The sequence below is a fragment of the Clinocottus analis genome, unplaced genomic scaffold (assembly GCF_023055335.1).
Source record: "Clinocottus analis isolate CAN_PGR_092001 unplaced genomic scaffold, fCliAna1.0.p SCAF_18, whole genome shotgun sequence".
Classification (NCBI taxonomy): Eukaryota; Metazoa; Chordata; class Actinopteri; order Perciformes; family Cottidae; genus Clinocottus; species Clinocottus analis.
The window spans coordinates 14,451,488-14,476,196 of NW_027175909.1; the positions used below are offsets into that span (position 1 = coordinate 14,451,488).

Genomic DNA, 24,709 nt, shown 5'->3' on the forward strand with positions numbered 1-24,709 from the left:
AACCTCTCGCTTTGTGGAAACCTGAAATTAAACCACAGATCCACAACATATTAACAGGAGATAGACAGTATGATGATGCCGTAATTTAGTATATATATCGATATCTAAAGATATCGATATATATTTGAGTAAGACGCTCTCGGTCGTGGCGGCGGCTTTTGAAGAAGTTTATTGGCACAGTTATAGCAGCAACGTGTTCTTTGTGTATTAATCTCAACAACAGTTTGTTTCTACTTGGCTTTTGAAAAGAAGAGAAAACCAAAAACATCCGGCTAAAAGTTGCATTTTACAGAGAATGAAGATGACACTTTGAGCTCAGCTGAAGGGATCGTCAGCACGATTGCATAAAGTGCACTACGCAACATAAAGAAAGTGAAACTGTTCTGCTTTAGTCGCTGCATTCGTCGCTACATTCTTAGTGGTTTAGTCTGAAGATACTCGCCGTTTATAAATAGATGCAGTACTGTATGATTATGGTTATGTTTCAGGGCCGTAAGGTGTTGCGATATATAAAATAAAACGATGCTGTTACGTGGTAACACAACTGTACCAGGTGCTCCGCTGTTAAATTGTGACGTGTGAAGACGTAATAAACTGAAACCTCTGCCTTTTGTTGAAGATAAATATGTTAAATACAGTCCGTGGAAGTGTTTTCCAGCCACCAGGCGGATTCAAAGGGACGAACTCTGGCCCGTATTGCACACCAGTTCTGACACACACACCGCTGGAATATTACAACATCCACTTGTCGGAGATCCAGTCCAAGAGCCCCACCCCCCCTTCGCGGTCTCAGTAGAAACCGGGGTTCGTGTGCTCGATGACGCAGCGGCGGCAGTGGCGCCTCACGAAGCGCAGCGCGTCCGGCGACACCTCGCAGTCCTGCACGTTGAGGAGCTGCAGCTCGCAGCAGTTGGCCGCCAGGGCCTTGAGCCCCCGGCCCGTCACGCTCTCGCAGGCCCTGAGGCTCACTCGCCTCAGGCCCTGGCAGTACATGGCCAGCTGCTCCAGCCCGCCGTCCGACACCAGCGGGCACTTGCCCACGTCCAGGGACTTGAGTCTCGGGCAGCTCCTGGCCAGGTGGCTCAGGCCGTGGTCCGTCAGCCCCTCGCAGCCCCTGGCGTTCAAGTAGCGCAGCCTCGGGCAGTAGCGCGCCACGTAGCGGACGCCCACGTCGGTGATGCGGGCGCAGTGGGCCACGCTCAGGTAGCGCAGGCAGCCCTCCAGGCGGGCCACCTCCCGCAGGCCGAAGTCGCCCACCAGGCGGCAGTCGCTGAGGCTCAGCTCCCTTACGGAGGGGCAGTGGAGGGCCAGGTGGCGGAGGGACTCGTCCGTCAGGCGGACGCAGCGGCGCAGGTACAGGTGCGTCAGGCGCGGGCAGTGGGAGGCGATAGTTCGCAAGCCCTCGTCCTCGAGGGAAAAACAGTCGGTCATGTCCAGGTAGTGGATGGAGATCTGCTGGCCGTGGAGAGGGGACAGCTGGAGCGAGGCCTCCTGGGTGAGGCTGATGCACGTGACCTTGGAGCAACCTGGTGGAGGAAGAGGAAGAGGAGGAGGTCAAAAATATATGATTTATTCACAAGTAGATTGTTTTTGTTTCAAGGATACGTTAAGCTTTGGTCCCACATCACAATGAAGCAGATGCAATGAACTTAAAAGCCATTTCAGATGGCTAAATCATTATATCAGCATTACATTTGTATTGTTCCCCCCTTCTTTTATATTTATAGAGCATATAAAATATCTCAGTTTCAACAGGAGGAATGTTTCCTGCAACCAAAAGCTGTTTCCCTGCACACAGAGGCACGTGAGCGTTGTTTTAAGACGGATTGGAAAAATGTGATCGTTCCCTTTAACCCGATTTATATATTTTTGAAGATGTATTCTCAAAGTCGCCACTCGGGGGCGCCAGAGTAAAACCTGCTGCGCGCCTGCGACAAGAAGCAGGAAAGTTTGAGTGCAAACTACTCCAGGAAGACCAAAAATTGTGGCGAAAATTAATCAAAAGCTGATGTCCTTGCCAGTTGAAATAATAGACTTGATTTTCATTATTTTCAGCCACAAATTGGGCTATTTTTACAACAAAGGGCCAACTTCCTGCTGGTGCTAACGACGCAGACGTCGCCTGTCCAAGTCAATGTTATTTGTGTCACGTAATGAAAGCAGCAGACCGCTCTCTTCACTCACATGGAGGTGAGTTGTGCTTTCAGCGAGAGAAAAGGCCTTTTCTTCTCTTTTCTACAGCTGAAGGTTGGCAGAGCTTCTCCTCTAATGCTTCCACCAGCTTTACGTTAGCATAAACGCCCGAGGAGAGGAATCCACTTCTTTTAAAGGGTCGCCGCAATGAAACCGAGAAACCGAGATGCTACAGAAGTGCGTCTCTTTTTACCTGAGAGGTTCAGGTGCTCCAGGCTCGGGCAGCGGGACACCACCTCGAACACGGCCTCGTTGGAGATGTTGTAGCAGCCGGCGACCTCCAGGCGGCGCAGCTCCGGGCAGCTCTGCGCCACCACGTGCAGCCCGCGGTCGGTGAGCCGCTTGCAGCCGCTCGCCACCACCGTCTCCAGGGTCAGGCACACGTTGGGCGTGTCCTGGCACAGCCGGTGGGTCAGCACCCGGATGGCGCGGTCGGCGTGGAGCAGCTCGCCGGTCAGCCGCACGGCGCCCCACAGCCTCGGGTCCCACGCCAGGTTGTACCAGCGGCGGCAGACGCGGGCGCAGCGGCACAGCTGGTTGGTGGGCAGGTGGGAGAAGATCTGCAGGAGGGCGTGGTCCGGGAGGAGGTCGATGGGGGCGTGGTGGTGGTGGTGGTGGTGGCTCTTGGACTGGCGCGAGCGGGGGTGGGTGTGGGCGCCGGGTTGGGAGTGGACCACGGCGACGGTCTCGGCGTGGGCCGAGGACGAGGACGAGGAGTTGGTGTCATGGCCGTTGCTGGAGAGGGCGGGCGAGGAGAGGGAGGAGGACTTGGATGGGAGGATGAGACCGGGACTCGGGGTGCTCAGGGTCCGGGTGCTGGAGTCTAGACCTGAAGAAGAGGACAAGATGGGATAGAAAAGTGTTTAATGATGACCGAGCCAACTTTAATCCACCTTCAGATGCCTCATCGACGACGCCGAACGCCTTCCAGAAACAACTTTCCAACCCAAACATGTCATTTCAAGTTTGGCTGCACTTCCACGAAGTCACGCACTCTTTCATTTCCTCCGTTGCCCTGAAGGACTTGTGACAACTCAAAAGCACAGTGACTGTACTGTCGTCTGTGGGTTTTTTTTTTTACGGAGGTGGAGAGAGCTGCTAATGGTGATCCCGTTAGAGAGGCCGAGAGCGAAAGAGTTTCCATACGGGGAAAATAAATTGAGTCGAGCATCTCAAAGAAGTTCTCCGATTTAGCATTGCACTGGAAGTTGAGTCACTGGCGTGTGACAGAGAAGAATTGGTCAAAATTGAAGCAGCAGAGTCGGAGATATCCAAGCTTTAAAGCAAGAAAACACCATTTTATCCGCAGAGAAACTGCATGAGCTTCACATTCAAGCGCCTATAAATGAACAAAGGATCCTAAACGTCCCATAATGCAACATACTGCCACCTTTCATTCGACTCCTCTCTTCCCGGTATGAATGCCGACATCTTCCGAACTCCTTGCACCCAGTTTGAAATGCCAGCTTAGTCTCTAAACCCCGACTGAGATAACCCTCAGGGTTATTTTCGCACGACTCGTCAGAAGCTGCGTTCAGAGCCACAGAAGACGCTTCACAGCTGTTTCCACACACTCGAGTCGTTCACCTTTAAAGAGAACGCCACAGATTTAGCATTGCTTTCATTGTTGGCCTCAAGATGTGGGCTTTCATTGTCCAGATGGCGCCTACATCCCCCACAATGCAATTGGACCACCTTGATTTGTCTGTGCGTGTTATGCTAGTAGCTGCTAATGTAGCCTGTAGATGAAATTAGCGCCTACAGAGGTTTGGGAAGCTCACTTCTCTCCACAACTGTGCTCCTTTTTCACACTTTCCATCTTCAGCCCCAACCGCCGCCGACTCAAGTGACATCACTTGAGTCAATCTGACTTCATGTGTTCACAGCTTCCTCTAGAGCCAGAAAAAAAAAGGCGAAATAAAGTAAAATTGGTGAAAGTTCCCACTTTTAAAACCCAACACCGCCGTTATGAATCACTCCCACTCATCCACTTCATCATGGGACTAAGAAAAGAAAGAAAAAAACATTAAAAAGCGAAGTAAATGGTTAAAAAAAGGAGCCGTGTAGCCACACCAACATTAATCATCAACCAAGTCGAGTTTCCATGGATCTTGGTACCTTGGTTTTTAGATGTTTGGGGGGAAAAAATGTGTCACAAGCCCTCTCATCAGATGATGGCTTCAAAGAGACCAGCCGAGGGGCGTCGGTGCCGGGGATGACGCTGTACGGTCATCCCTCTGTAAACATGGAGGCCCTCCTGACACACGCCTGCAGGCATCGGGATCGCACTCCCGGGGTCGACCCCGTTGCACTCTGGGACACTCGAGTGCTCTTCTTCTGATATCTGCGTCTCCAGCCTCGGCTCGGTTGGATTGATCGTCGTCGCTAAAAGCATTTGAAGTTGTCGGGAGCATGATGTCACCACGAGTCAGCAGAATTAATGAAAGAGACGCTATCGTGCTTCAAAATAAATATGATTTCTTTTGTATGTTTGAGTCTCAATAGTTTATCATAAAGGCAGTGGATGAGTTTTGGTTGAATAGATTTACTTTTACGAAGAAAAATGCATCGTATCATCCGAGGAACCTTTTCAGGAACTCAATACATTCATATGGAGAACCTTGTTTTTCCCAAAAGGAAATATTCAGCATCAACTTTCGTAAAAAGTCTTCATTTATAATCTGAGAATGGACACAATAACATTTCCTTTTTCACAGAGGATTGGTCTGTGACTCCCTAAGTGGACTTGCTAGTTCTTTAGAAACCTTTATTTAACCAGGAGAGACCCATTGAGATTAAAATCTCTTTTTCAAAGGGAGACCTGGGCCAAGACAGGCAGCAGCATAAAAAAAACATAGTTACAGACAAAAAACATCAAACAAGAACAAGTTAAAACAGAGAAACATTTACATTTTGGGGGAACCTGCCTCTGCCTCGTTCTCATACCTATATGATCAGGTGTACCTTTACTTTCTCTACCTGCCACTATACCAACACTCTATCGACCTCGTCATGTGGACTGAACCACGACTGAACCACTGCTGGTTAACGGACGCTTCTACGCAGCGTTCGTCGGCCTCTTCGTGACGAACGGACTCGCGTCCCTGCCTGTCGTTTGGATTTCATGTGCAGGGTCGGGAACGGACAAGCTCACGACCCGTCCCGCAGATCTGTATCCCAGACCCTCGGCCCGCTGGGTCCCGCCTCCCCTCCTCGCCTCTGATGACATCCGCAGACTCGCCCTCTCGGGAACATGTCCACCGATTCACGGCTGCTTCAAAAACTCCCCTCAAGAGAGGGAGAGCCTTAAAATTCTCACTCGGATGCAGAAAAAGGTTAAAAAATGCATTACGTGTTACAAATCTGCACTCTGTTTAGGTTTAATCCATCACTTTCTTGGGTGGTCTGCCGAACTTTTTACTGTCTGGGATTATTTCCTTGTGGTTTAGCTTATCTTGGCCTGCGTATCTCTATCTCGAAAGGATTTCATGGTTTCAGATCCTTATAAACACCTCATCTATTTCCAATTTCACATACCTGTCCAAATATGTCATGACAGTAGTGGTATTGGGGCTTTTTTTCCCCTGAGTTAACACCTACACTGTAAAAAAAAAACGCCTGTAAAGTTTACTGTGATTGTGAGCAGTAACCTACTGTAAACTATTTCCCAGTAAAATACTGTGTATTCATTCAAATATTACAGAAGTCAAAGCTTTACTGTGAAAAAAATTAGGGGGAAAAGATTTGGGAAAATCACAGTAACCAAGTTTCTACTGTAAAAATTCATTGCACCCAAAAAGTACTGTAGAAAATGACAGTAACTAATAATCTACTGTAGTTATATACTGTGTTTTTTTTTACTGTAAGTTACTTCTCAATAGCTGCCAGTTAATGTCAATTTCACAGTGCGGTTTTTTTTTTTTTTACAGTGTAGTGATTGTGGAGTTATCCAACATGGCCTAGAAACTACACACTGCAACACAGAGCTGTGTGAAATCACTTTATTATTGCCAGAAGGGTCACCTGCAATTAAGTCTTTTCATTAAATGATAATAATATTAATAATGGTATAAGCTCATCTATATGTCTGCTTTAAAAAGCTGAATGTCAACATTTGAAGGCAAAGATCCACAAAGGTCTCACACACACACACACACACACACACACACACGCGTTGCCGGAGTCTCGATGAATGAATGTTCGTCTTTGTCGCCCGAGTCCGAGCGGGAGATGAACTCATCTGCCACCGGCTGAGGAGCAACTTCCCAAATGGTGTAAAAAAAAATTGCATGTGTCACTGATCAGGAGAGAGAGAAACACAGCGCGACTAATCAGACTGCATCCTCTCTGCTCCTCCCGTCTCTCAGACTCACACTTTCACACAGCTGGCGTCAAAAGTTAAATGAAGACAGCTTTGCTCGGTTGCTCCGGGTCTTTTGGACAGAGAGCACCTGGGTCTCTTCAGGAACGGCCAGGTGTTGTCTGTTTGCTCGCCGAGGAAGGCATCTGTTTATTTAATCACCGCCAACTATTGATGGGAATTATCTCGCGATTGAAGCGTTTACTTCTCTTTCACACTTTGTCACTTCTGGATATGAAATGAGTCTCTCTCCTCTTGCGCAGCCGAAGAATTTCCAGTAGTTTTTCAGCAGCGTGAAAACCTTTTTACCTCCTTGTGTGAGGATGTAAGACGCATTTAGAATGAACTTACTTTTAAATTTACTTTAAGTATTAAAAGTAAAAGTACTCACGCAATGTCTCGTCTGTCAATACCATTTTGTTAAAGAATGAGGATCTAGCTCCTGGTCATACTTATGCCTCTGCAGAAGTCACTACTAGTAATAACTATAAGCAACAACATGTGTTTATGGGACAGGTTGTTGTACTTTTCCTGCTTACCCTCTGTACTTTTGTGTAAGCAACATTTTGGCGATACTGTGTTCATAAAATTGTAGAAATGTAAAAGTAAAAGTATAGATAAAAGCTGCAAAATGTAACAGAGTAAAAGTAAAAAGTATGCACTGTTGGTAAAGTACGGATGCGTAAAACTGTCCTTAAGCCGTAAGACATAAGAAGTCCTAGAAGTGCTATGAATGACGTCTCTATCCTCATGATGAATAAGCAAACTCCATCTGTCTGAAACAATTGAAAGCTCCAGGAAAAGCCAGTGGAACCTTGTGTTACATTTTTTGGGGTTCGTAAACCCGCAGCTTCAAACTCGAACCGTGGAGGAACAAACTTTGGAGTCTGTGGAAGTGAAACCAGCGTGGTGTCTTGTTTTATATCTGTGTATCAGTGCAGACCTATCATTACCAGAACAGATACCATGCAGCTGTTAAAATGCTCTTCAAGGGGGGAAACTGTATGTGCAGATGGCCGGGGAGGACTCAGTTTGGTTTTTAGGAAATCAGTGGAGAAACAGTTGAACATCTGGTCTTTACCCTGGACAAAGAACAACGGAGCAGTGGTGAAATGAAAGAGAAACTCATGCGTTTTAAATGCGCGCACGGCCACAGAAACTCATACTTGGCTGAAAATGGCTGCCACTAATACCCAAATCTAAGCTGATCCGCAGCAGCGCGGCAGCAGGATCCCATTAACATCAACGTACGTTTCAGACACATCTGGATCGGCCTTTGATTTGCAGCGGTTTAATGTAAATCAATGGAAGTGATCACCGGGAGGACGAGCGTGCTTGCGTGATGAGGAGGATGCAGCTGCGCGTACAAAGTGACGTCGCTTTAATGGCAAAAACCTGACGATTCCTTCAGTTATTTTTCTGAAAGTAACGCGAGAAAAACAGATTCAGGGGCCTCTGAAAAGGAAATAGGGGCGAGGAGAGAGAGAGAGGGAAGGAAGATAAATTGTCAAAAGAGTCTGCAGACTTTAGCAGAGACTGGAGACAAGTGCACCGGCCGGGTCGATCCAGCGTTTGACGCAGTCTGGTCATAAACCAAAAGCTGCAGGGATTCTTTTTGCAGGATCTCGCGGGGCTGTGAAGCTTCTGCTAAGACCCCGTCTGGAGCTCGTAGGAGTATTACTGCTGCATCTGGCAGAACAGAGCAATCCATTACCTCAATGCCATTAGCCCTGTGACATGCCCCTCTTCCTCCTCCTCCCCCTCCCCCTCCTGCTCCTCCTCTTCCTCCCAACAAACCAAGACCGTGACAGGCCGCGTGGTGCACGTGAGGAAATCAGAGACGCTCATTTTCTCCTCTGAAGTCAAGGAAATTCAAATCAACACACACAAGAAATCAGGATTCACGGATAATAAAAGGCAAGCGGGGCAGCAGGAGAATTGATTTATCAGCACTGAACGGTTACGTGCTCCAGTTTTTTGTTTTAAAGGGGAAACATCCGAACTCCTGGGATAAGAAACATCTGGGTCTGTCTTGGGGTTTTATTGAATACATGGAAGTTGATATGACCGTACAGCGCGGCGGCTATCAGCGAGGCCTTCGCTGTACAGGAAGGTCTTACGTCAACTGGGCAACCTGAGAGACAATGGAGGGCCTGCTGGTTCCTTTACAATGTGCACACTTGGACAGGAAACAGACTCCTTCGCTCCACACAACCCCCCCCCCCCCCACCCGAATAACTCCACTACTTCTGGACTGGAGCTTTTCTCACACTCACTCAGTCTCTTGTTGTTGTTTTTTTAAAGCTCGCGCATGCAAGAGATTGGGCGTCACATGAGTCAGGGACTATTACGCTCTTTCCCTTTTCGCAACACGACTAATTTCCTCGGGGGAGTTTTCCGCCTCTTAAAGCTCCCCTTTTCTGTCAGCTCGAAAGACACAAACGTCTCCGCACGCCGGACTCGTCACTGTGTAAATCCTCCGCTGAGGAGGACAGCAGACGCGCGGATGTCTTGAAGCCAAATTGAAAAGGCGTGATCCACTCACAGTCAAAAATGAGCATCTATTCATCACAGCGCACGTTTCCAGAATATAAAAAGCAGGTCGGCCGCTCTAAAAGCAATTTGGCTTCGTGCTAAACTGATCTGGCTTTTGGCAAATCATTGAAATGCGACGGTACGTCATTTTTCGTTTTACAGGTTGTTAAATCAGTATGTCGAAGATTACTTCTTTTTTTTTGGTAGGGAATCGTGTCTTTCTGTACAGTTTATCCTTCTTGGCAGTCGTGTGTGTGGAGTGACAGTCGTGTGAAATGACTCAGGAGGGTAACGTTGGCTGACACGCACGCAAACAGCGAGAAGAACTGCACATCGCACAGGAATGGAAAAGCGAGCGCCGGCCTGAACGGTTGATTTGGTCGTGATGAGGAGCAAATGTAATGATCTCATGTGGTCGAAGCAACAGAACAAGAGAAGAGCTGGAACTTTCTGGTTAAGCTCTTGATGAAAAAGAGTTCACTTCAACTCCAGAAAGAGGTGGTTTTGTCTCAAAGACGTGCCTTAAGGGGAAGGGAAAAACTCAAAAGAAGTGCTTTATAAAACCTTTCCTTTTAGTTTTGTGTGTGCAGAATAGGCCTGTAGCATGTCACAGTCCTGGCCAGACACCTAATGCAACGATTTAGTCCCTAAAAGTGTGTTGACTATCCTCAAACAGCTTTTACAGCAAGAACTTCATTGATTCTGACAGAGAAAATTGCTTCTCAAGACTTTGATTCGAACCCACAGCCGGCAGGTGTTAGCTTAGGTTAGCATAAGCCTGTTAGCACGTGGAAACAGCACGTGTGGCTCTAAATAATGACAAAAAATGACGTGCAATCCTGAGAGCAAAATGCTAGGTTGTAGTGTGCAGTGCAAAACTGAGCAAATATTTAAAGTAAAAAGCTTTTTGAACAAGTGCTAGCATGTTTCTGAAGGGACCACGTATAAGCTAATAGCATGCTACGGTTTAACTGGCCCTGAGAGTAGACACATAGGTTATATAACCAACTATATTGTTAATATAAGCCGCTTGCAAGTATTTAAAGTCGCTAAGAAGATTGCCCATGACGTAAGTTTGAATTTAAATTGTAATAACAAGGTTTTGTGACGCTAGCCAGCACCTAACACTCGTTCTGGTCCTTGACAACCAATGTGTTTCCTCCATCTAGAAATTAAAAAATGTCTTTGCTTCATATGAAAGAGCCAGGTGCTATTTGCAACCCAGACATTGCTATTAAAATGAAAAAAGTAATTTAGTTGTTCTGCGCTTCGAGAACACTGAAGTTTTTCCCCTCATTTTTGCAGCGTTGCAGCTTCAGCCACAACTGACACTTTGCTGCTTACGTAATGAAACAAACCACACGGTGAAGGAAAAGAGGGGAGGGGGAAGTCCAATGTGTCAGTTCAGCTGCTCCACAGCGGTGCTCATATGGCCACATGAAAAGCCCAAAGACCCAGGTGTATCGCGGTAATAAAAGTATTTTGGAGGGCGTTTTGGAGGCCCAGGTGGCGTCTTTCCCGACTCCTGTCGAGCACGCCGCTGTCGTAGAACTGAAAAATGTGAGCTTGTTGAAGAAGTTGGCGTTCAAAAACAACAGGAGACGGAGAACGAGGAGAACGAGGAGACCGAGCTGTAATCAGAGAAGAGTTGTGAGATCTGATCTGCCTCTTCCTCCTCCTCCTCCTCCTCCTCCTCCATCTCCTTCGCTGAATTGTTTTCTTTTTTTTCTTTCGCGGCCTTGTTCTGTGCTTTTTTTTTGTGCTCAGATTTCCTGGCTCTCTTAAGAGCGGTAGGAAGGACTGGGGGAGGAGCGAGGACAGCTGATGGAGAATATCTGAGGGAGGAAAGGGGGAAAGAAAAAAAAGCATTCTTCGCCTCTCTGTGTTCTCTCTCAACGGAGACAATTTCCAATGAGGGTTAGGAGTAAATCTATTTAATATCTCTCATTGCAATAGCGATCTGCTTGTTGAGGAGGTCTTAAAATAGCTGCAGGCTGCTGCTTTGTCCTCGGAGAGAATATTGAAGAGGGACTTTTTTTTTCCTCCACAGATACGGGCTGCATTTAATGAGAACAAAACTTCTGGAGGCTGCGAATTCCTCCGCATAAAATGAGAACTATCTACAACGCAACTTCCTCTAATGCTCCATAAAATAGTCAATCAACTGCCAAATATTTCCCTCCAAAAGAAACAGATGCTTTTTTTTTGTTTTTTATCCAAATAAGCTTCTCTTCCCTGTTTAAGAGCGTCCAACAAATGCGGCATTAAGTTTCCCCCCCAAAAAAAGATAAATTTGTCCCACCAGCTCGAAAGTTTTGCCCAGAAATGTTGGCTGTGGATATACTGCAGTAATTACTGCTGATGAATGATAAAAAAAGGAAAATAAGTACTGCTCCGAAATCTCCTCTGCGGCGTGAAAACGTCCCGGCGGGCGTCGACACACACAAACACCTCGCTGCAGCCTCTTTCCTTCTTGGCACGGCGCGAATCAACAGTGAAACGCGAGACGTCGGCCTGAGCAAACACGGGCGAGCGGGTCGGCGGCGAGCAGATGAAGTGTGAGGGATTTGTTGCCTTTGGGAGGGTCGAACACACGAACATGTTGGAGACGAGAGCTTCGACGACGGGGCTGTTTAGGCTGCGCCGCGCCGACCCTCAGGAGTGTGTAGCGCTGTAATTATTGTGTTAGCTAAATGTGTGTGATTCCATCGCTATCCAGTCGAATTAGGAAAAAAAGGGTTTTATTAGTCGGAATAATTGAAAACACCTTGAGTGGGCGTGGCGAGTATTTCATTTGCTATTTAAGTTCCAGATACTGTGAGGAATTTTTATGGTGTTATGAAAACTTCTACGTGACCTACATGCCGGTAAGTGGACGAGAGGACTGTCAGATTGTCCCTTCAGCGGTAAAATAGGAGGTTTCCTAAAAAGGGTCTCTGCTCCTCTGAAACACTTCTGCTTCTGGCCACAGGGACCGCCAAAATCAACACACAATTTTACCTTATAACGACTTTTTTGCAGAACATTCGGCGTCACGGATCCAATATTAACCTGAAAACTGTGGAACCAATGTTGACCTCTTTTTCCCAGTGTTTGAGTTGTCGTAGGAATCCCAAATTATTTCCAATACTTGTGTTTATTGTATGTATTTGTTTAGCAAAGTCTTGCGAAGAAAATGTATATCTGCAAAAAAATATATATTTTGATCGTAACTATGAACATCCAGCATGATATGAGCCAGAATCCCCAACAATGCCTCCTGGAGCGGTCAATAAGACACCTTTTTGGAAAGTTTAGGACCTAAAGAATCATAATCTGCAACAACAATCACAATAAAACAAAGTCTTGGCCTGTTAGGAAGAAGTTTCAGTCAGAAAAACTGGGTCGTTCGGTTCAAAAATGGAAAAATTACGTAATTTATGCCAAAAGATTGTCTTTATGAGGCATGCTGGGACTTAAAATTGAGGTGGTAGGAGTAAAGCGGGTATGTTTTTTCAGTATCTATCTTTTTTACTTGATACTCAGCTAATCACTCAGGGAAATGGACTAAATACACTTTAAATTCAATCAAACAAAGGTTCAAATCAGCAGGATTTTCCATTAACATGTTTACGTCCATGCAAAAATTGAGGAAAAACATTTCTAACAATTTAAATATGTCGGCCAGGAACTTGTGAAACATCCTACATGCGTAGAGTAGTTTTTCCCCCACTTGACATAAACAAAACTAACTTGTTTGGCCTTAAATGGCCCGACACTGCTGTACGACTTTATGGAGGAAACCGAGATCCCTAAAAAAAAAAAAAAACACAATCTTAAAGGTCATCCTGCCTTTGGAGAGCTGCACATAAATCAGTGTAATCTCTCAGTGTTCCTCTGGTGTAGAAGGACAGAGTCAGCGTTTCCTCGTCCCTATTATCACTGTTTCTGTGGCCGACGGAGAGGAGGAAGTCGTCACGTTCATTGTTCCCACCGTTCCCCCTGTTCCTCCGCTACCTTCCTGGGGCCATTGTAAACCACCACTCCCCCAAAAGCGAGTCTGCCTTACACCCAAACGCTCGGCACAGCTGCTACAGGAGGATGAAGACGGTGTTGGAGAGTGACAGACGACACACACGGGCCGAAAAAAAACATCTCGGGGGTGTTGTCAGTTCAGCTCCCGCCATGTCTGAGGCACATTCCTACTTTACCCGGCGTTCGCCAGCGTCAAAGCAAACCCTTGAGGCCCAGACAGGGTCACAGCGTGACCCCTGCTGGGAGATACTCAGTTTCATCCCACAGGAAGGATTTACCGTCCAGCACCGTGCCTTTCAGTCTGCGGCTCATAAGCAACTGGGTCAGACCACCACAAGCCCGACTAAACAAGAAATGAAAAGCAGAGGCACTTTTGCAAAAAGCCTGCCAGAGGACCCGGTTTGTTTTCAGGAGCAGGAAGAGTGAAAACTTCCAACTGTTGATTTTGGGGAGGGGAACACGTGTCGCCTGCTTTCCATCTGCACGCCGATATTCGGGCCGGGACGATGATTCAATGTTGTGGTTCGTGGAGTTTGAAGCCTCAACGCGAAGAGTTTCGAGATGATGATCGGAAATTTATATTTGAATTAGACATTTCTCGTTGTCAGTGGCTGGTTTGGTTTGAGTCCAATGCACACGGCTTTAACGGAAGATTATGTTTCCCTTGAAAGAGGAAATAAGTTTCCCTTACAAGTGAAAAGAGGAATCTGTGAACAGTCACTCGTTCACAATGCAACACAACCTGAGGTTTAGCAGACACAACCTTACTTGGTCTGGTGCTGCAGCTTTAGGTGGATGTTGGGTAACTTTAGGTGGATGTTGTTGGGTAACTTTAGGTGGATGTTGTTGGGTAACTTTAGGTGGATGTTGTTGGGTAACTTTAGGTGGATGTTGTTGGGTAACTTTAGGTGGATGTTGGATAACTTTAGGTGGATGTTGGGTAACTTTAGATGTATGTTGTTGGGTAACTTTAGGTGGATGTTGTTGGGTAACTTTAGGTGGATGTTGTTGGGTAACTTTAGGTGGATGTTGGATAACTTTAGGTGGATGTTGGGTAACTTTAGATGGATGTTGTTGGGTAACTTTAGGTGGATGTTGTTGGGTAACTTTAGGTGGATGTTGTTGGGTAACTTTAGGTGGATGTTGTTGGGTAACTTTAGGTGGATGTTGGGTAACTTTAGATGGATGTTGTTGGGTAACTTTAGGTGGATGTTGGATAACTTTAGGTGGATGTTGGGTAACTTTAGATGGATGTTGTTGGGTAACTTTAGGTGGATGTTGTTGGGTAACTTTAGGTGGATGTTGTTGGGTAACTTTAGGTGGATGTTGTTGGGTAACTTTAGGTGGATGTTGGGTAACTTTAGGTGGATGTTGGATAACTTTAGGTGGATATTGTTGGGTAACTTTAGGTGGATGTTGTTGGGTAACTTTAGGTGGATGTTGTTGGGTAACTTTAGGTGGATGTTGTTGGGTAACTTTAGGTGGATGTTGGGTAACTTTAGGTGGATGTTGTTGGGTAACTTTAGGTGGATGTTGGGTAACTTTAGGTGGATGTTGGGGAACTTTAGGTGGATGTTGTTGGGTAACTTTAGGTGGATGTTGGGTAACTTTAGGTGGATGTTGGGTAACTTTAGGTGGATGTTGTTGGGTAACTTTAGATGGATTATGGGTAACTTTAGGTGGATGTTGTTGGGTAACTTTAGGTGGATGTTGTTGGGTAACTTTAGGTGGATGTTGTTGGGTAACTTTAGGTGGATGTTGGGTAACTTTAGGTGGATGTTGTTGGGTAACTTTAGGTGGATGTTGTTGGGTAACTTTAGGTGGATGTTGTTGGGTAACTTTAGGTGGATGTTGTTGGGTAACTTTAGGTGGATGTTGGGTAACTTTAGGTGGATGTTGGATAACTTTAGGTGGATGTTGTTGGGTAACTTTAGGTGGATGTTGGATAACTTTAGGTGGATGTTGGGTAACTTTAGGTGGATGTTGGGTAACTTTAGATGGATGTTGTTGGGTAACTTTAGGTGGATGTTGTTGGGTAACTTTAGGTGGATGTTGGGTAACTTTAGGTGGATGTTGGATAACTTTAGGTGGATATTGTTGGGTAACTTTAGGTGGATGTTGTTGGGTAACTTTAGGTGGATGTTGTTGGGTAACTTTAGGTGGATGTTGGATAACTTTAGGTGGATGTTGGGTAACTTTAGGTGGATGTTGTTGGGTAACTTTAGGTGGATGTTGTTGGGTAACTTTAGGTGGATGTTGGATAACTTTAGGTGGATGTTGTTGGGTAACTTTAGGTGGATGTTGTTGGGTAACTTTAGGTGGATGTTGGGTAACTTTAGGTGGATGTTGTTGGGTAACTTTAGGTGGATGTTGTTGGGTAACTTTAGGTGGATGTTGTTGGGTAACTTTAGATGGATTATGGGTAACTTTAGGTGGATGTTGTTGGGTAACTTTAGGTGGATGTTGGGTAACTTTAGGTGGATGTTGTTGGGTAACTTTAGGTGGATGTTGGGTAACTTTAGGTGGATGTTGTCGCGTTGCCATGACTGAGACAGTTGGGTGACTCTTCTCTTCTCGGGCTACTGTCACTTAAAGCTTTTACGTTTGTCTTGTAGGAATCGTGGTTGCTGTTCAGCTAAAGTTATTTAGCGTGTTTAAGCTAAATTGTATGGTTCAGTTGTCCCAAAATATAATTTCAACTGCAGTTAAACATCAGTTTGTTAAATATCAGTTGGGCTTTACATCGGACTTTAGACAACATTGAGAAACTAAACTACACCTCAAAAGTCTGTCGATAAAGATAATGTTTTTCTTTTTTTAAAAACTGTGTTTTAACTATCCAACTGACTAATTAACTCGCTCACTAACTCAGCAACTTTACTTGACCGTGTACGGCCCAGGACTCCCAGCGTGCGGTGGGGAAACGGCCCAGACTGCTTCCTGATTAGTTTAGTGGACCACAGGACGAGGAGGACAAAGCCCGTGTGATCTGCCACTGCGAGTGTGCGAACCCGGTGCATGCATGCACGAGTGTGTGTGTGTGTGTGTGTGTGTGTGTGTGTGTGTGTGTGTCTTTTTTAAAGAGGGGGGATTTGACTGTGGCCTTGGTGGTTCCAGAACATGTAATTACTCCCAGTTAGCATGGAGGGGGGAAAAAAAAATAACAATTTCAGTCATAACAAAGGCGAGAATATATGACCGTGGTCTATACGAGTGTATATATATATATTTCTATCTGCACATTCACAACAATTATCACATTCCCCCTCTTAAAATATTCTTTGCACACTTCCAGCCGGCTCCTGAAGGGCCAGATCCGACTGAGTCAGCATTTTTCCAGCGATATCCGATGCGTCATCCGCCTCGTCCCGCAGGACGACGCTCAGCCTCCTCGCTCTGCATTTAGTGAGGTTAATCAGTGAATTAACCTCACAGAAACACACCAATTGACACACATCCTGCGCGAAACCAAAGGCACGTCCGCCGCGTCGTAAGAAGCCGGCGCCGCCGCTGTGTTCTCTCTCTCTTTCCCTCTCCCTCTCTCTCTCTCTCTCGAGCAACGCCGCGAAACCTTCAGCGGAGTGACAGTTACAAACACAGGCTGCTAGCTGCTATTTGTTTGCTTGCGGGCGGCGCCGACGCCACAAGAATACTACATCCAGCGCGCCGGAGCACATTTAAGGTCGGCGATGACAATGCACAAGAGGCACGGGGGCGAGCGCACGTGCACGTGTGTGTGCGCGTGAGTGTGTGCGCAAGGGAGTCGGTTGAGTCACTGGTCAGCTTAGAGAGAGAGGCCGCAGCACTAAGTGTGTGTCCGTGGTCGGGTTGCAAAAGTTGTTTTTTTTTAATTGAAATCAATGTGTCGGGTTCTGAGATTTCATGTTTCACTGTCTGACTCATGCTCTTTGAACATTTCCTGCCCGGTTGAAGATACACTCTTGAAGATACACTTTAGATAAATACACACTTAAGATACACTCTTTAGATACACTTTAAATATATACACTTTAGGTATATACACTTAAGATACACTTTAGATACATACACTTAAGATACACTTTAGGTATATACTGTTAAGATACACTCTTTTGATACACCCGTGAAGAACTGTGAGGTTTTGCTGTCAATGAGCTGCAGGATGCTGTTATTACTGATATAAATGGAAGGAATATTAGTACTGAAAGGTCTAAATCTATATTTTTACATCCACAAAAGCTTAAATTACAACGTGTAAATGAACCCACGGTGAATTATCCTCCAACTATGTTCATCCACAAGACGCTTCGGCATCTTTAAAAGCAACTTCATTGATTTGAGTCACTTTTGCTCTGCTGATCTTTTCCTCAGGATGTGGTGGAGACCGAAAACAGAGCAAAAAGAAACAGACAGAGCGCGTCGTGACACACGACTGTACATGAACGCTCATGTTTCTGTGTCTGACGGATGAAAAAATAACTTCATTATTATTAATATCTACGTCAACTTAGTCGTAGTTAATCATTTTGTCATCATTAAATACCTTAAGTAGTAATGTTTGTACTTTATAGATTAGATTTTTTGTGACGTTTATACAGATATGTACTTCTCTCCAATAAATATGGAGACCATATCATATCGAGTAGACATTATGTCAAATTCTTTATATATTAAGGGAAAATGTTAACGGTTAAGCTCGCGAACAGGATTTAGCTTGGCAACCGAGTTTATCATTAAAATAAATGCTTTCATTAACGGACCGTTTGGTTGGCACCATGCGGTCAACGAATGAATGAAACGCCTGCCCGTCATAACAAACTGTGATTTCCTCCACTCAAAACTCAAACTCCAGCTCTCACAGAGACGCACAGCGCACGGCAACGCGGTCCGTTGTTGAGCGTTGACTGAGACGTTTGCTTCTGTTCTTTAAAATAAAAATGTCAAAAAAACTTGGGCTTGGTCTGACAGGGTTGTTAAAAGATGCATCAGAGCCGCTGACGGGGCTTCAAGAGGCATCTGTCAGCCGCAGAGCACGCTTGAACGTCACACTGAGCACACAGTTTACATTCGTAACGCACACACACACACACAATGGAAGGCTGGAAGGAGGCGAGAGGGAGCCGGAGAGGAGCAACAACCGAAGGTGGAGCTCCTCTCCTCCTCTTTTCACTCCCTACATCTTCTCCAGAAAACTCGCTGCCTCCCTGAGCCTGACACGGCCACGCTTTAGATAAGCATTCTTCCGCAATGAGAAGCCAGAAGTGTTGTTTTTCTTCTTCTTCTTCTTCTTCTTCTTCTTCTTCTTCTTCTTCTTCTTCTTCTTCTTCTTCTTCTTCTTCTACTCAAACAAAGCCTGAGAAACGCCTTTGGTTTGTGATGGGAGCTGTGAGTTTGTTTTCAGTTGAGGAACACGCAGGTTTCTCTCCAAAAATAGGCAGCGAAGAGATGAGGAGGACGGAGAGAGGAAGAGGAGGAGGAGGAAGGGGAGTTTGGTTAATGAGCACCAGATGCCTTACCTTCGCTGGTAGCCACATTCTTTGGAGCTTTGGTCGGTGTGTGATCTGTGCTCGAACTTATGTCAGAAGAGATGCTTGAGCTCCCTTTACCTGCAGGGGGAAAGGGGAAGAAAAACACAAGTGCTGGGACACAGTACGGCAACTCGGAGGTGACAAACTGCAGCAGCGATTAATCGCTTCTTTCACAGCTTTTGAACATCGTATCACCACACAGAGAAAACACTTTTTTTTACGCTTAATTCCTGTCCCGCCAGAGATAAGGTGTTCATGATGTATGTAAGACGGTACGGACGTATGAGGTTTAAGGAAATAAAAAGGCCTGTCGCTCTCTGCCTTTGTGACTTTTGTGAGGGTTGGAACGAGCACAAAGTCTTTGCTGATTTGTGTCGGGGTTTTTTTTTATGTTTGGACAACTAATAAAGTCTCCCTGTGTTCCCCCCACCAGGAACTCCATGGACAGACCCGGGCTTCGTCTCGCTGCTCCTCTGGGAGCCAACGCCAACGCCAACGTCAACGCCAACGCCAACGCCAACGCCAACGCCAACGCCACGCTGCTGGAGGCCGACACCGGATTGCCGGGCCCGTTGGAGAGAAGAGAGGCGCGAGATAACCAGGACTGAGCGGGACGGACTGACAGACGCTGCCGCCGTTAAATATATGATTTATTTGTAGGCGTTACAAAACAAGACTTAACGTACACTAGACCTCACCAATCAGGAGTGAAAGGATCACATATCAGACAAACCAATGGTGAGGATACACATTACAGCCCGCCTCCCCTTCCCAAAACAAATCTACAATTATAAAAGCGACCAAAACCCAACATCAACAAGTAATAATTGTAGAAAGCTTATTCTTACTATCCCACTTTCTCAAATGAGAAGTTTTCTAAAGGGGCTCCGGTGCGACAACAAACAAAAAAACACTACCGCTTCTGTCCACAGGGGGCGCCAGAATCAACACAGTTGTTTTAATAAATAATTCAAACTAAACGTACGATCAGCGGCTCGTTGGTTCCAGACTCTGCAACGTCCACATGAACACGCACAACTGTTGCTTCATGAGCGACGTGTTGCATGTAGATTTCTGCACGGTAACACAAGCCCGCTACATCTTCAAAGAGCTATTCTGTGAACGTGTGAGAACAACAGGCCGCACTGCCATGCTGACTGTGTGTGTGTGTGTGTGTGTGTGTGTGTGTGGAGTGGTTGTTTATGGCGTTTCATTTCTCTGTCAGATCATAAATGCAGCTTTGTGGCTTCCCTGAGACTAAGTATGTGTCTTTCGAAAGCGTCACGCCCACATGCACATCAAGTGCCGCCACCTAAACAGACCAGACATGTTCCCGAAATAGCCACTAAATATGAAAGTAGAAGAAGAAGAAGAAGAAGAAGAGAAGAAGAAGAAGAAGAAGAAGAAGAAGAAGAAGAAGAAGAAGAAGAAGAAGAAGAAGAAGAAACACAACCGGTGACTCCGCATCGAGCCACACGAGAGACACGCGATCGCACCGGCGTGCCGCGCGCACGTGACGCCGTCTTAAGCCGACGCAGCTGAAGACGGGGTGACATTTTGTCGCGGTGACGTCACGGAGTTTGCACATCTGCTACGACTCCCCTCGGCCCTCACAAAAGGGGCTCGGAAATTCACGAGGAGCTTTGCAGCGCTCCGCTTTTTCTAATATCGAAGCAGAGCTGGAAACACGAGCCCTCTCGCGCCGGTTTACGGGGATTCTCGTCCTCTCCGAGTGTGTGTGCGTGTGTGTGTGTGTGTGTGTGTGTGTGTCGAAGGCCGAGAAGCGACTTTTGGGGAAGAAGAAAAAAGCTCCGGCTTCCTGTCTTGTGCTTATATAATGTTGTGTTGGTGGAGGGTTGCTGCATAGTTGTGACCAGTGTGTAATTAATTGTGGATTCGCACTTAAAAACAGATGTGGGGAGACGAACCGCCGAGTTCTGCACTTGTAACTGCGACACGGCCTTCAGGCGCGGCGGAGATGCTGGGAGCATGAAGTCGTACTGCCTGGAGGGAGAAAACACTCACACCGGCTGACTTTTTGAATTAAAATAGCTAAACCTGCAGCGTTTAGTCCATCAGGTGATCGATTGGAAATGAATTGTCAACTATTTTGAGTAATTCATTTCTAATATTCACCAGTTGCCACGGCAAATATTTACTCTCTCAACTCCTCTACGATTGTAAGTAGAGTTTTTGGACCGCTTAATCAGACAAAACAAGCTTTTTGAAGATGTGATCTTGGGTTCTGGTGGACCTTTGTCACTATTTTCTGACTTTTTATAATCAAAAACCATGAATCAATCTATCGGCTGACTAATAGATGACAACAATAACTATTAGTTGCAGCCCTGGAACAAACAGGAGTGTGTTTTTTTGTTTGGCTCAACCAGAAATTTTAAGGACTTTAACTCGGTGTGTTTTTATCTTTTATTTCATCTATAAACACTTCTTCTGAGATATTAATTATCGTGTTGTGATATCATAAAACATGCATAGCTATGAAACCTTTGGAAACTCCTCATCTGATGACCGGAGCACTTAATGTGACTCGACTTGCTTCTAAACATCTTCACGCACTTCACCTTTTGGAAACCGGGTGAAAATCCTCCCGCGGCCATTTTAAGTCCCAGCATGCCCCATTCAGACAATCTTTTGGCATAAAATACGTAATGTTTTTCCATTTTTGAACCGAACGACACAGTTTTTGGACTGAAACTTCTTCTTAACAGACCAAGACTTTGTTTTATTGTGATTGTTGCTGCAAATTCTGATTCTTTAGGTCCTAATATTTCCAAAAAGGTTTCTTATCGACTGCTCCAGGAGGCATTTTTGGGGAATCTGGGTCATTTCATGCTGGATGTTCATAGTGACGATCAAAACATCCATTTATTTTTTTGCAGATATACATTTTTTCCCCAAGACTTTGCTGAACAATTACATACAATAAACACAAGTATTAGAATTAATTTGGGGTTTCTACGATGAGAAAAGCTCATGGCTGCACTAGCAGCTCCGCTGGGTGTGGAGCGTCATGACCTCGTGCATCACTGGAGGAGAATAAAAGTTGCAGCGACTATCTCACATATTTCCCACCTGACTAATGCCTGCGACCCGAATGGGAGTAATAAAACCAAAAAACAACTAAAAAGTACTCGGTGTGTTGCAAAATGAGCTGGAGGAAGACGCGATTGTTTTGGTGTACCTGACATTGGCCGGATTCCTGGGTGGAGCCGCTCCACTTGTTATTTTTACCATCATGACTTCCAATCTTTGCTCCGCAGTTATTGACTTAGAAGGAGAGCTCGCTGGAATGTTATTTATACAAACATCTCCGCTCTGGAGACCGAAATAATGTGCTCAACAGAGTCAGAATACAGTTTTTTTTCTTCTTCCCTGAAGTAAGTAATGTTGAAGATTAGATGGGAAAGACAGCGGGGGAGAGGAGACTCATTTTATTCTGACTGGAGGAGGTCAAGCTAGTGAAGGAGAGTCGGACTGTGCTGAGCTCATTAGGCAATCAATGTTTGGAGCTTTTGAGGAACATATTGGCATGTGCGAGTCGGTTAATATGGATTTTAGTCATCAGAAGTGTCACAATAAAATGGATTTAAGCAGCATTCCAGGTGCGTGAAACACATTTCTGAAAATATCTGACAGCCGAGTGAGTTGTACAGTAAATGTCTCCATCATCTTATGAATTTTTTTGTCTTATAGATCAATACTTGAGGCATAAATACCAATAAAAGAGACATTTTGTATTTGCATTGTCATTAAAATCTCTTCACAAGTAGCTGCAGGAGAGCTAATGAATGTCAAAAATACTTTTTGAGCCATAATATTATGCTATTATTGAAAATGTGTGTGACATGTTCCCACTCTAATAAACCATAAAAGCTCTGAAACATTTTCATGGGGTCTCTTACATGTTTTTGTTGACACACGGATCATAATGGCAGTGACCAATATGCACAACATGGCTGCCAAATCATACAACAGATGGGTTTTTAAGGGGTTGTGTACAAAAAAGAAATCTGTGGAATTGGCTCTTATCAAGATAAGACTGACTAAGTGCACACATGCCCCAAACACTGGAGTCCTTTGACCCGCCTCCACCAAACGCTGCAGAGAAGCCATCTGTAAAGAAACCCATAAATTAAGCTATTTGATGTTGTCTGATGAACTGTCTGTACTATATGAGGTGATATTTGATTCAAACTAACTCGAAAACATCACATTTGCTCCAAATAGTAAGTGTAAGTTGCATCACAGCACAGATCATACAAGTGGCTGGAAGAGTTTTTTTGGTCTGAACTTCAACTTGTATACTGTAAGTGTTTAAAATATGACCACCAGATGTCACTCTGTGTGTACGAAGAACATCAACGTTGCACATCTTTTAGAAAAAAGTAGGGAATTTAAAGTCAAACCATGCTGTAAGCTCCAAATCAGCGCACATCCTCACAATTAGACGCTTTTTGAATGGAGTTTGGTGCACGCTGGTCTCTCCACAGGCAGAACACGCTCACACACTGTGGGAATTGGGGAGCTATAGAGGGGATAGTGCTAGTTTTAAAGCTAGCTCACTAATGTCTAAGTACAAACTCAAGGAAGCTGCGACCCCCCCCCCTCCCCACCTCCCAATCCCGGCACACAAAAAACGCACATTGTTTGCTCGCTTTTTGGGGGTTTATGAGAGAAATTGCCGCAGATTGCGCTGACATGTTCGTCTTTGTTTGCGTCTAGTTGATCTAAGCAGACTTAAAGTGGTAATTAGAGCACTTACCCTCGCTTCCATACTGTTTTCCATTGTTCGCACCCATTTTAAAGAATACATAATCTATGCGCCACACTCGGGGAATCAAAAGGAGTTAAATTCCAGAGGAAAAAAAAGGGCAGTCTCTTTCCGCAAAGATGGACCAGACAGTCAAGAGTTTGGAGCATAGGGCCGCTACAGCGCTGACTCCAAATAGTTAATCCAGATGTTGGGCACAAGACGGCTCAGCATTACGCAAACCTGGAGTCCGGACTCGAGCCTTTCCAGCGGTGCAGACTTTCTATATCTGAACATCCACAGACAAAGAGCGGTGAAATCTGCGCACACACACACACACACACACACACACACACACACACACACACAAAGTCTCTCACACACACACACACGGTCCCGAAGAGAGGAGTTGGGAGAAAAGTTTTTTGTGAAGTGGTCTAAATGGTAAGCAGCTGTTTATCAGGCTGAGTGCGGGCAATCACAGCGGCCAGACAACTGTGTGAGGACTCTGAGCTCTCCTCCTCTGGATTTAAAGAGACCGCAGACCAGGGAGGGAGATGCGGATATTTAAAGAAAGATAAGCCAACGACACACAGACACTTGGAGAAGTCCATATTTCACTTCAGTGGAAGCCCTGAATTCAATTACTGGAGATAAAAGTACTAAAAAAGTACAATATCTGACTCTGAAGTGTGTAGAAGAAGCCTTTAAAGTAGCAGAACAATGGAAATACCTCAAAAAGTACCTTCAAAATTCTACTTTACTTGAGTAAATGTAGTTGTTGTTTTTGCAAGCTCTCATAATGGGAGCAGTCCCAGTATGATATTTCCTCCCCTCGCGTACATCATTCATAGTTAAGCATTACGTCATCACAGGTGTGACTTTAAGATATTCGCGCAATCAGAGTCGAGGACACATAATCTCTAAATATTCGGAGGATGGAGGCCTGCTGACGGAGGAGAATGGTTTCAGCGCACATGTGGGAATGTGTCTATGAATAGCCGTCGTGTGCAGGTCATTGGATATCTCGAAGTAAAGCTGCAGGACAAAACCAGTTGTCCGCCGTCGACAGGTGACTTAATAATCTGGAGACGCGCTGAAATTCCTTTCTAAATGCACACAGACGAGGGCCAGCGAAGGGTGACGTCAGCGCTTTGGTCTCTATACATTCTCTAATTAGACTCACAGATTAGTATAGCTGCTCCGGTTTGATCTCAGATGCATTCATAAAACGTCACGGGCACATTTTCTTTCATTAGAGCACGTTGTAAAATGGATTTAACTGAAGGCAGACAAATAAAAGTTCACTTTCTGGAGGAAATGTGGGTT

The 24,709-nt window shown here is 45.4% G+C and overlaps 1 protein-coding gene across 2 annotated transcripts; it reads right to left on the reverse strand.

The window, feature by feature from the left end:
* Positions 1-161: 161 nt before the first annotated feature.
* On the reverse strand, positions 162-23,641 carry LOC137788946 (F-box/LRR-repeat protein 7-like). 2 transcript variants are annotated; one of them, XM_068582142.1, is made up of 4 exons: positions 23,393-23,641; positions 18,598-18,687; positions 2,387-3,016; positions 162-1,526 (listed from the first exon to the last, which is right to left on the reverse strand). In XM_068582142.1, exons 1-4 carry the CDS (start codon positions 23,427-23,429, stop codon positions 790-792), a joined length of 1,494 nt encoding a protein of 497 aa, XP_068438243.1. In that variant the 5' UTR covers positions 23,430-23,641; the 3' UTR covers positions 162-789. The 2 variants fall into 2 exon arrangements, with proteins under 2 accessions (XP_068438243.1, XP_068438242.1); XM_068582141.1 differs by having other exon boundaries at positions 2,387-3,022.
* Positions 23,642-24,709: the final 1,068 nt, after the last annotated feature.